At 47.3% G+C, this 13,330-nt stretch overlaps 1 protein-coding gene across 1 annotated transcript in view; it reads right to left on the minus strand.

The window, feature by feature from the left end:
* The window catches only part of LOC126419734 (UNC93-like protein), a 265,867-nt gene that overhangs the window by 27,501 nt on the left and 225,036 nt on the right, over window positions 1-13,330 (minus strand). The window contains exon 8 of the mRNA XM_050086912.1: window positions 9,105-9,502. Within this exon, the coding sequence (XP_049942869.1) occupies window positions 9,105-9,502 (398 nt within the window). The remainder of the gene's footprint in view (window positions 1-9,104; window positions 9,503-13,330) is intronic.

Genomic DNA, 13,330 nt, shown 5'->3' on the forward strand with positions numbered 1-13,330 from the left:
CCATGAATAATAATGCCCCTGGAGAAGATTCAGTAACTGCTGAAATATGGAAAACTGCAGGTGTTTCAGCAGTCAAAAAGCTACATAGAGTCTTTGAAACAGTCACGGAACCATAAGCTATACCACAAGATTGCAAAACAGCGTCAATTCACCCAGCCCTCAGAAAAAGAGAATGAAACAGACGCCAGAAAAACTATAGAGGAATTTCCCTCCTTCGAGTGACTTAAAAAAAGGTTTCAGAAGCATTACAAAACAGGGTGGATAAAAAACTGGATCGACAGTTATGAGAATACCAAGGAGGGTTTAAAGAAGGATTATCCTGTGTGGGACAAGTTTTAAATCTGAAATTTATAATTAGGTATGGGAGAATGAGACCCAAAAGCAATTATGTTACATTTGTAGACTTCAAAAAAGTATATCATTCAACTGACTGGGAAACATTATCCAACACCTTAAAGGGGTTTGAAGTTGACAAAAAGTCAGTGGGAATCATAAAAGACACACTAACAAATACAAAATTCAAAATTAAAGTTTCAGTTGAAATCTCCAAGGCTTTTGAGATCAGAACTGGTGTAAGACAACAAGATAGAGTCTTCACAATGCTGTTCAGCTGTGTTCTAGAAAAAATAACCAGAGAACGGAGGAAAACAACACAAGAAGAAGAGATTTAAAAAATCAGTATTAAGAGAAAATGGAATAATCTGAGTATTGATTGCTTGGCTTCTGCAGATGATATTGTCATCTCAGTTGAATGTATAGAAGATGCAACAGTGCAGATAAATCTCCTAAAATAAAACCTTCAAAGGCAGGCCTATGAATGCGTTTTGAAAAAAAAACAGAGTGTATGACAGATACGAAGAAGGCATCGAAATACCTGCAAACTGACTGTTAGAGAATAGTAAAAGGCAACAAAATTTAAATGTTTAGGAGAAATAATATAGCTAAATGCTTTGGACAAGGAATCTAACTTAGCAAGGTCAAGGAAAATGGAAATGGCTTTTCAATTAACAAAGAACATGTGGGTAACAAGAAATCTATGTCGTTAAGTTCAACTAAACGATTATTTGAAACAAAAAACAAAGAAAGGAAAATAATCAAGAATATTACAATGGGAAATGGAAATTAAGTAATAATAAACAAGTTTATAAAAAGACAGAACCAATATTGGAAACAATAGGGAAGAGAAGACTTGTATTCTATGGACGCCTAAGAAGGATAGAAGAAAAACGGATAACAAGCAGAATCTGTGACTTTTTTGAAAGAAACACAAAAACATCAATGACGTGGATCAAAGAAGTTACAGCTGACCTTAGGGAAACAGAAATAACGGAGGAAGAAATAGGTGAAAAACGAAAGTCCAGTGCAAAAGTAAAAAGTTTCAAGGACTTCCACGAGGAAGCAAAGACAAATATCCTTGCAGATTGTGGGTATCGCACTGAATTCATTTTGAGAAACCCTTTTCATCGTCATTTGATTTCTTTGATTCCCATGTCAGTGAGCGTTTCCGCATGCAGGTCCAGAAACAAAGTTCACTAATTAAGAAAACGCCTAGTCACAAACATGGACGAAAATCTGAACTAAACGCTGCTTATTGGAACTCAATAACAAGCAAGTGTCGGAACGACAGCAGCATTGACGACAGGTTATAACAGAGTGCTGTCATCATTGACAACTTAACAATGGCAAAACGATCGAATGTTTCTGCTCAGAAGCGCATGAACCAGGTATCATCCACGGTTTTCATTCGATTGCTCCTACTAGAGTTGCCAGAAATTGGAAAGTACAGACAAAATGAATGACGATTTGTTATTTGTTTATAATAATATTTTCAAAACTAAAATACACACATATATTACAGAAAAAATTACATAGCTCTTCCACATATTTAATGGAGTGCACTAAATGTTAATACTACAGAAATACGCATCTAAAGAATGCAAAAAATTCATATTTATCATTTTCAAGGGCTAGTCAGTCAGACTGACATCGGACACAGGTGGGGGAAGGTTGGTGTCTGTAGATGGATGCTGACTGGAGATGGAGATGGGGAGAGATGCCACACCATCTGGTGCCAGTGCGTTGGTGCACAGTGCACCAGCAGTGGGAGGACGATCATCCTGTGCACACGCCTAAAGGGCTACAGCACTGTCTCTTTTGTTTCCTCAGACTGTTGCTTCCTAACATGTTGTTTCATGTTGGCTGGTGAATGGTTGTTGTACAACATGCAGCCAAATGGTAGAAAAGTGGAGGTCAGTTCAACTCCATGATCAACAATCATGGTGTAAGGACAGACAGTTTGCATCTGTTGACAGCCATCGTCCATTGGTAACACCTCCAGCAGCAGGAAAAACAGGCAAAATGCCCATTGTGTATCCGACGGGAGTTGCCGCTGGTGTCGAGTGATTCAAAGAGGTTGCAGCAGGCAGCCCCATCACAGTTGTGTAATACATAGGTAACACGCTGGGCACTGCAGAAAGAACAACATCTCTGATCAGCGTCTCAACCAGTTTATGTTGGAGACATTCAGATGGGATGTGCATGACCTTCCTGATCACAACCTGAACAAGTACATGGATGGCGATCTTACATGATGACAGTACTGCAGCCAGCAATGATCACGTAAGAAGGCACATGTTTCCTCAGTTCAATTTTTATCTGACGGACGCCACTGAGAACAAGTCTTCCACATTTCAGCAATGTGACTGATGTCGTTGCTGTAAGGTGTGAATGTGGGCACCACACCATACTATGGCACCTCCAATGGGAATTTGAAAATCCTCAGTGTACAGAGGCCAAAATCAGCATGGTCAAACACGGGAGCCCCTACACTATGTGATCAAAAGTACCTGGAAACCTGACTGAAATGACTTACAAGTTCGTGGCGCCCTCCATCGGTAATGCTGGAATTATATATGGTGTTGGCCCACCCTTGGCCTTGATGACAGCTTCCACTCTCACAGGCGTACGTTCAATCAGGTGCTGGAAGGTTTCATAGGGAATGGCAGCACGTTCTTCACGGAGTACTGCACTGAGAAGAGGTATCGATGTCAGTCGGTGAGGTTGGGTACGAAGTCCGCGTTCCAAATCATCCCAACGGTGTTCTATAGGATTCAGGTCAGGACTCTGTGCAGGCCAGTCCTTTACAGGGATGTTATTGTCGTGTAACAACTCCACCACAGGCCGTGCATTATGAACAGGTGCTCGATCGTGTTGAAAGATGGCATCCCCGAATTGCTGTTCAACAGTGAGAAGCAAGAAGGTGTTTCAAACATCAATGTAGGCCTGTGCTGTGATAGTGCCACGCAAAACAACATGGGGTGCAAGCCACCTCCATGAAAAACACGACCACACCATAGCACCACCGCCTCCGAATTTTACTCTTGGCACTACATACGCTGGCAGATGACGTTCACTGGGCATTCGCCATACCCACACCCTGCCATCGAATCGCCACATTGTGTACCGTGATTCGTCACTTCACACAACGTTTTTCCATTGTTCAATCGTCCAATATTTACGCACCTTACCCCAAGTGACGCGTCGTTTGGCATTACCAGCGTGATGTGTGGCTTATGAGCAGACACTCGACCATGAAATCCAAGTTTTCTCACCTCCCGCCTAACTGTCGTAGTACTTGCAGTGGATCGTGGTGCAGTTTGGAATTCCTGTGTGATGGTCTGGATAGATGTCTGCATACTACTCTCTTCAGCTGTCGGCGGCCTCTGTAAGTCAACGGACGAGATCGACCTGTACGCTTTTGTAGTGTTTGTGTACCTTCACGTTTCCACTTCACTATCACATCAGACACAGTTGCCCTAGGAATGTTCATGAGTAAGGAAATCTCGCGTACAAAAGTATGACATAAGTGACACCCAATCACCTGACCACGTTCGAAGTCCATGAGTCCCACGGAGAGCCCCATTCTGCTCTCTCACGGTGTCAAATGACTACTGAGGTCGCTGACATGGAGTACCTGGCAGCACAATACACCTAATATGAGAAACGTGTGTTTTGGGGGTGCCCAGATACTTTTGATCACTAGTGTATATGGCCGTCAGAGTATTGGAACTCTTCGGAGCTCTTCGTTCGCCAGTTTTACGTACAAAGTGGTACTGGGTATGGAAAACTGAATTCTTAGAATATCTTGCGGCGGGAGATGCATTTCGTCCTGTACAAACCGTTCTACTCCATACAATTTTCGTCGTTAACGACCCAATAGAAAAGTTAATTTAAGTGCGGCTTGGCGAGAGGAAGGCGCCAGGACGGTCGACGAATCTAGACAGGAAGACTAGCTGCTACGCTGAAGTAAACAAACGCTCGCTCGCTCACAAGTAGCATGACAGGCGAGACGTCAATGAGGCCTGCTCACCTCACGACTACTGAAGGTAGTCTGGTTTCGAACCGTATGTCCACAGTAGACGTGGGTTTGATGTCCCAGTAGTGAGCCATGACGGCTGCTACGGTAGTGCGGAGTGTTACACATTTCTCTGCATGATGTGACAGAGTTGCCAGCTCAGCCCTTTCATAGAAGTGTTTCTAAATTTACCCGAACTGATTTTGTTACATCAATTTTAATGAGGAATCGCACGCCGAAGTCCAAGTGTGGCATTTTTTCTTCATCCTGTATTTATTCCATAAAATATAATTCTAAGAGACTTAGATAGGGCGAAAAAAATGGAAGAGTACGTTACGAACGGAGTGTCTGGCAACCCTAGCTCCCAAACACTTGTTTCACTTGAGGGAACGGATGAATAATTCGGCCGTAAAATCACAGGTGACTGTATCGATTGTGTTCATTTAGTGGTCACCGTCTCTATACTCCGTTCATCATAACAATAAAACTGGTGCAAACAAACACAAGCGCGATGATTGCTCAGAAGCCGCAGCACAGGCACACTGGTGTTGTTACGCTCTTGGAAGTAGCTCCTAGTTACGTGTTAGATATATTATTAGTAAGTTACGTTAAATAAAACTTTAAGATATTCTAACGTATTAACAGCCATCAAAGTTTTTATTAATCACTCTTAAGCTATGTAGTTTTTATCTAAAAAATAGTGTACAGTCACAATCTAGGTATTGTTGTGCTCTGATTCTCTGCTGTATGAAAATGGCTAAGGCTGCATCCTGTTCCATAGTGAAACACGCGTGTGGAACACGGATAAAAAGTGCCAGGAAATAGGTTGTCCTTCATGTTTTTCATAAATTACAGAAAAAATTGGGCTTGAAGTTTTCTGAGGGACTGCATTTGATACAGTTGAGATACGCATACACATTGGATGTATAGAGGAACTGGTAGCGTAGTAGATTAATAACCTAGTGCATCGCTGGTTCAGGTCTCACCTTAGTCACTATTTTTTCATCCACTCTGAAACACCGAGACCTAGTAGTTGTAAAATTCATCATCTTTTTATGAATAATGTACGTCTTGTTTCTAATTACATATTGCACTCGACATTCCTGTTCTCATTTCAAATAAAAATTCATAACTATCGATATTTTATGAACAATTATTGATAAAGGTTGCTTAAATTAAGAAAACATAAGTTTAATTTTTTAGGGCAAAAATCAAAAACTAGATACTCTTAATTTGGACTGTGCCCATTGTTTTATACTTTAGATGTAATCTCATACGAACCAGGGTGATCAATGTCGTAGAAACATGAAGAACAATCATTTTCACAATATCGAGCAGATCGTGCAAATACTGCATTTTTACATTTGCCACTGTACCATTACAAAATGAACCCTACAGAATTGATCTGGAGCTAAGTTAAGGGATTTGGCCCAAGAAATAACAAGACCTTTAAGCTGTCAGACGTACTGGAACTGACACATGCAGCTTTTTCACCAGTCACTGCCGAACGCTCGTGGGATGTAAAACGACACCTCTTAAAAGAAGACGAGAAAATGCAGCACCTGAGTGGCTTCAGGGATTCTGTTGTTGATCGACTAGTTATGAACGTAACAGATGACAGTTCTAGGACTGAAATGTATTTCTCGGATTCGAATTAGGCAGGAGCTAGGAGATTACCAGACGACTGACTGTAATTGATACCTTTAGTGGCTTCAGTATTCAAGAGTACGGTGAGATCTCTGCAGTTTGCTTTTGCACCACATATAGCTCGCTCAGAAAAACTGTCCTATGATTAAGTTAGGACTTTCAATCGCTCTTGTTTATAATTAGAATACTGTTAGGTGAGAACGAGAGCATACTTACCGTCTGGTCGACTAAGAAGCATACGGTAGTGCTGGAGTTTTGCCGAATATTATTTCATTATCTTCAAAAATTAAATGACATTCGAAGGTATATTGTTTCTTTGCTCGTCCCTTTTTCGTCTGATCAGCAACTGCTCACATCATTGCAGGTTAGTTGAACCAGCTGGCTGGTCAATGCTGTACAACTTTAACGTGCCGGTAAAGCTGTTGTCCCGCATTATAGTTCAATCTGCACTGAAGCGTCAAAGAAACTGGTATAGGCGTGCGTATTCAGATACAGAGATACGTAAACAGGCAGAATACGGAGCTACGGCCGGCTACGTCTATACAAGACAACAAGTGTCTGACGCAGTTGTTAGATCGGTTATTGCTGCTGCAATGGCGATTTAAGTGAGCCTGAACGTGGTGTTATAGTCGGCGCACAAGCGAAAGGACACAGCATCTTCGAGGTAGCGATGAAATGGGGATTTTCCCGTACGACCATTTCATGAATGTACCGTGAATATCAGGAATACAGTGAAACATTAAATCTCCAACATCGCTGAGGCCAGAAAAAGATCCTGCAAGAACGGGACCAGCGACGACTGAAGAAACGTCACGGAAGTGCAACGCTTCTGCAGATTGCTGCAGATTTCAATGCTGCGCCATCAACAATTGTCAGCGTGCGAACCATTCAACGAAACATCATCGATATCGGCTTTTCGGAGCCGAAGGCCCAATCGTGTACCCTTGATGGCTGCACAACACAAAGCTTTACTCCTCGCCCGGGCCCGTCAACACCGACATTGGACTGTTGAAGACTGGAAACATGTTCCTCATCGGACGCATCTGGTTCTAAATTGTACCGAGCGGATGGACGTGTACGGGTATGGAGACAACCTCATGAATCCATGGACGCTACATGTCAGCAGGGTACTACACTCCTGGAAATGGAAAAAAGAACACATTGACACCGGTGTGTCAGACCCACCATACTTGCTCCGGACACTGCGAGAGGGCTGTACAAGCAATGATCACACGCACGGCACAGCGGACACACCAGGAACCGCGGTGTTGGCCGTCGAATGGCGCTAGCTGCGCAGCATTTGTGCACCGCCGCCGTCAGTGTCAGCCAGTTTGCCGTGGCATACGGAGCTCCATCGCAGTCTTTAACACTGGTAGCGTGCCGCGACAGCGTGGACGTGAACCGTATGTGCAGTTGACGGACTTTGAGCGAGGGCGTATAGTGGGCATGCGGGAGGCCGGGTGGACGTACCGCCGAATTGCTCAACACGTGGGGCGTGAGGTCTCCACAGTACATCGATGTTGTCGCCAGTGGTCGGCGGAAGGTGCACGTGCCCGTCGACCTGGGACCGGACCGCAGCGACGCACGGATGCACGCCAAGACCTTAGGATCCTACGCAGTGCCGTAGGGGACCGCACCGCCACTTCCCAGCAAATTAGGGACACTGTTGCTCCTGGGGTATCGGCGAGGACCATTCGCAACCGTCTCCATGAAGCTAGGCTACGGTCCCGGACACCGTTAGGCCGTCTTCCGCTCACGCCCCAACATCGTGCAGCCCGCCTCCAGTGGTGTCGCGACAGGCGTGAATGGAGGGACGAATGGAGACGTGTCGTCTTCAGCGATGAGAGTCGCTTCTGCCTTGGTACCAATGATGGTCGTATGCGTGTTTGGCGCCGTGCAGGTGAGCGCCACAATCAGGACTGCATACGACCGAGGCACACAGGGCCAACACCCGGCATCATGGTGTGGGGAGCGATCTCCTACACTGGCCGTACACCACTGGTGATCATCGAGGGGACACTGAATAGTGCACGGTACATCCAAACCGTCATCGAACCCATCGTTCTACCATTCCTAGACCGGCAAGGGAACTTGCTGTTCCAACAGGACAATGCACGTCCGCATGTATCCCGTGCCACCCAACGTGCTCTAGAAGGTGTAAGTCAACTACCCTGGCCAGCAAGATCTCCGGATCTGTCCCCCATTGAGCATGTTTGGGACTGTATGAAGCGTCGTCTCACGCGGTCTGCACGTCCAGCACGAACGCTGGTCCAACTGAGGCGCCAGGTGGAAATGGCATGGCATGCCGTCCTACAGGACTACATCCAGCATCTCTACGATCGTCTCCATGGGAGAATATCAGCCTGCATTGCTGCGAAAGGTGGATATACACTGTACTAGTGCCGACATTGTGCATGCTCTGTTGCCTGTGTCTATGTGCCTGTGGTTCTGTCAGTGTGATCATGTGATGTATCTGACCCCAGGAATGTGTCAATAAAGTTTCCCCTTCCTGGGACAATGAATTCACGGTGTTCTTATTTCAATTTCCAGGAGTGTATTTAAGTTGGTGGAGGCTCTGTAATGGTGTGGGACGTGTGCATTTGGAGTGATATCGGACCCCTGATACGTCTACATACGACTCTGACAGGTGACACTTTCGCTGGCCACCAAACTCCCCAGACATGAACATTATTGAACATATCTAGGACGTCTTGCAACATGCTATTCAGATGTCCACCCCCTCGTATTATTACACATATACATCCCTGGAGGATTCATGGCATCAGTTCACTCCAGCACTACTTGAGACATTAGTCAAGTCCATGCAACGACGTGTTGAGGCACTTCTGCGTGCTTGAGGGGGCCCTACACGATACTATGCAGGTGGACCAGTTTCTCTGGCTCTTCAGTGTATGTGTGTGTAACACAGCATCAAACGTATCCTTGTGATCGTACTTGACTGTACTGGACACGGTTTGGCTTCCGTTCCGCGTGAAGTGAGATTCAAGAAACTCGGAAGAATACACGGCGTAATGTTTGCATCAGGTTTACTCTTACGACGAACAGAGTGGAGGTGAAGACGAAGTGTGCGCCAGTGTCGTACCCTGGAGAAGTCGGCCATCATGAAGGCCTGCCCCAGCCCGACGAAGAGGGCGAGTGGCGGAGCGGCGAAGGCGCGCGCCACGCGGGCGGGCAGGCGGCCGTCGCCGGCGGCGGGGGCGGCGGGGGCGGGCGCGGGGGGCGGCCGGGGGCGGCTGGGCGGCGGCGGCGGCGCGGGCAGGCGGTCCAGGCAGGCGGCGGAGAGCGCGGCGCCGGCCACGGCCAAACCCAGCAGCACGGCCGCCAGCAGCGGGCCCGCGCGGCAGCCCAGCTCTTCGGCGCCAGACGACGCCGGCGCCGGCATCTCCGAAACGTCGCCCGCAGCGGCAGCGGCGTCGGCGTCGGCGTCCGAGGCCGGCGGGCAGGCAGAGGCGCCGCACACGGCGCCCGGCATCGGCGACACTGCCGGCATCGACGCGCACTCTGCTCAGAACTACAGTGGAACGCCGTCCGTCTGAAGCAGGCGGCGCTGCAGCCAACGCCTCGTAGAGCGGGACTATAAATTATTCGCTCCCGTACAAGCCACGTGCAGTGAGTGGGTGAGTTTTCCTCTAGTTTACGGGCGATAGCAAATTTTGGTTCCTGTATCTACAGCGAAGGAGTGGACCGATGACCACATCAAAAAAGTTATCCGATACACGACAAAATTCCCACACGAACACAGATGTAAAAATATAAAAGGCCGTACAAGGCGGTGAATAAAGCATTTGTGAACAGTATTCCGCCTGTAGGCCAAAGTGTAATGAAATTTGTGCAAGGCTGGGGAGGAGAGTTGTTGGATCTGGCTTGTGACAACAGTGGTCGAGTGGTCTGGACTTACGAGTGACCATCCAGAGCTGACTGATTCAACAAGACATCAAATGAAAAGACTATACACTGACAAGCGAGAACATCATGAGCATTCCCCACTGCGACATTGCATGCTGCCTGGTTGCGTTGCGAGCACATGATGCTGTCACAAAAGTATGTAAGTATAGCAGACAAATGGTGCATCACCCCAGCGAAAATATGGGCTCCGTGTGGGGCAATCCATTGAGATAAACGACTTTGACAAAGGGCAGGTTTCTATTACGCAAAGTTTGTGAACGAGTATCTCGAAATCGGCGAAGCCCTGTCGAATGGTCGCGTGCTGCTGTCATCTACAGAAAGAGGTAGGAGGACAATGAAATTACCACTAGACGCTAAACAGTTAGACGTTCGCGACTCTTCACAGAAATTGGGATTCTGAGGCTTGTCTGCTCTGTAAAGTAAGATAGATGGTGATTTGTGGCATCTCTGCCGAAAGAAGGAGGAAGGAAGGTTTAACGTCCCGTCGACATCGAGATCATTAGAGACGGAGCACAAGCTCGGATTTTGTCAAGGACAGGGAAGGAAATCGGCCGTGCCCTGTCAAGGGAACCGCCCCGGAATTTGCCTGGAGCCATTTAGGGAAATCACAGGAAAACAGAAATCTGGATGGCCGGACGCGGGTTTCAAATATCGTCGTCCCGAATACGTGTCCAGGGTGCTACTGCTCCATCTCGCTAAGTCAGAAATAGGACTACTCTGGTGCACGCAAAAGTGATTTCGCAGCACATCGTTCATCGTACATAGCTGAACACGGAGCTCCGCAGCAGACCACCCCTATGGGTTCACTTCTTGACCCAACAAGTCAACAACTTTGTCAATTACGACTGCAGTGCGCACAGGACCATCGGGATCCGACTGTAGATCAATGGAAACGCGCCGGCTCTTCGGGTGAATCACATGTTTGGTACGCTTGCTCGACGGCTATCTCCACAAACGCCGTTATCGATGTGAACGGCGGTCCGAAACGTGTAGTTCGCCAGGAAAGCAGGCTGGTGAGAGCAGTATCACACTACTGGCCATTAAAATTGCTACACCAAGAACAAATGCAGATCATAAACGGATATTCATTGGACAAATATATTATACTAGAAATGACATGTGATTATATTTTCAAGCAATTTGGGTGCAGAGATCCTGAGAAATCAGTACCCAGAACAACCACCTCTGGCCGCATAAACGGCCTTGACACTCCTGGGCATTGAGTCAAACAGAGCTTGGATGGCGTGTACAGGTACAGCTGCCCATGCAGCTTCAACACGATACCACAATTCGTCAAGAGCAGTCACTGGCGTATTGTGACGAACCAATTGTTCGGTCACCATTGACTAGACGTTTTCAATTGGTGAGAGATCTGGAGAATGTGCTGGCCAGGGCAGCAGTCGAACATTGTCTGTATCCAGAAAGGCCCGTACAGGACCTGCAACATCCGGTCGTGGATTAACCTACTGAAATGTAGGGTTTCGCAGGGATCGAATGAAGGGTAGAGCCACGGGTCGTAACACATCTGAAATGTAGCGTCCAGTGCTGAAAGTGCCGTCAATGCGAACAGGAAACAAGAGGTGACAGAGACGTGTAACCAATGGCACCCCATACCATCACGCCGGGTGATACGCCAGTATGGCGAGGACGAATAGACGCTTCCAATGTGCGTTCACCGCGATGTCGCCAAACACGGATGCGACCATCACGATGCTGTAAACGGAACCTGGATTCATCCGGAAAAATGACGTTTTGCCATTCGTGCACCCAGGTTCGTCGTTGAGTACACCATCGCAAGCGCTCCTGTTTGTGATGCAGCGTCAAGGGTAACCGTAGCCATGGTCTCCGAGCTGTTAGTCCATGCTGCTGCAAACGTCGTCGAACTATTCGTACAGATGGTTGTTGTGTTGCAAACGTCCCCATCTGTTGACTCAGGGATCGAGACGTGGCTGCACGATCCGTTACAGCCATTCGGATAAGATGCCTGTCATCTCGACTGCTAGTGATACGAGGCCGTTGGGATCCAGCACGGCGTTTCGTATTACCCTCCTGAACTCACTGATTCCATATTCTGCTAACAGTCATTGGATCTCGACCAACGCGAGCGTCAATGCCGCGATACGATAAACCGCAATCGCGATAGGCTACAATCCGACCTTTATCAAAGTCGGAAACGTGATTGTACGCATTTCTCCTCCTTACACGAGGCATCACAACAACGTTTCACCAGGCAACGCCGGTGAAGTGGTGTTTGTGTATAAGAAATCCGTCGGAAACTTTCCTCATGTCAGCAAGTTGTAGGTGTCGCCACCGGCGCCAACCTTGTGTGAATGGTCTGAAAAGCTAATCATTTGTATATCACAGCATCTTCTTCCTGTCGGTTAAATTTGGCGTCTGTAGCACGTCGTCTTCGTGGTGTAGCAATTTTAACGGCCAGTAGTGTGTGTTACGGGAGACATACTCTTGCTCTTGCATCGGACCTGTGGTATTAATTGAAGACACGTTGACAGCTGCGGACCACCAACATCCCTTCATGCTTCATGTCTTCCTCGTTGGCGGTGTCAACTTTCAGCACTACGGCGGTGTCATTTTTCAGCAGTATAACTGTCCGTTTGTTTGTGCCAGAACCGTGCTACAGTAGTTTGAGGATCATTCTAGTAAACTCACATAGATATCTCAGCGACCAAATTCGCCTGATGTAAATCCTACCGTACACATAACGACAACTATCGGGCACCATCACCGCGTGTGCAGATCAGCGGCCCGTTATTTAGGCGAATTGCATAGCTTGTGTGTAGATATCTAATGCCACATGCCTCCACAAACCTATCAACAGACTCTCGGAGCCCCGATACACAGAATCAGTGATGTACTTCGCTCCAAAGACGGATAAACACGCTATTAATCAGGTTGTCGTAATGTCTTAGCTTATCGGTGTATTTCAGTGTACGGGGTACAAAGGGGCGCGCGTAAGGAGGAAGTTACCAGACGTTAAGCCAGTCCAGGAGGTCGAATTACGTAAACTGGACAACAGGAGCCAAGGCGGCTGATGTTAACTTCTGTTGGTGGCGAGCCATGGAGCTCAGGGCCACAGGCTCTGCCTCCTAAGAAAGACGTCTGTTCCACACGATGTCTGGCTGACAAGAGAGCGAAGTAACTGTGTTCTGCCCTGCAGTACTGTGCAGAGTTCACACAAGTGACCTTCCTTCCACGCATGTTACTCGCTTTAAGCCTACGGTTTAATTTCACCCGAGAGGTGAAGGCGTCTCTTGTCAGAAGCTTTAATTGGGCAGAGCCGTCTGGCTACACCGAAAGTAGCTTTGAGAGAAAACTGCTCCCTGTACTTGGCCGTCTCCGCTGCTTGCATTGTGTGAAGACAGCGGCTGGCGCCTTGTGGCAAGC

This window comes from Schistocerca serialis, chromosome 9 (genome assembly GCF_023864345.2).
Source record: "Schistocerca serialis cubense isolate TAMUIC-IGC-003099 chromosome 9, iqSchSeri2.2, whole genome shotgun sequence".
NCBI lineage: Eukaryota > Metazoa > Arthropoda > Insecta > Orthoptera > Acrididae > Schistocerca > Schistocerca serialis.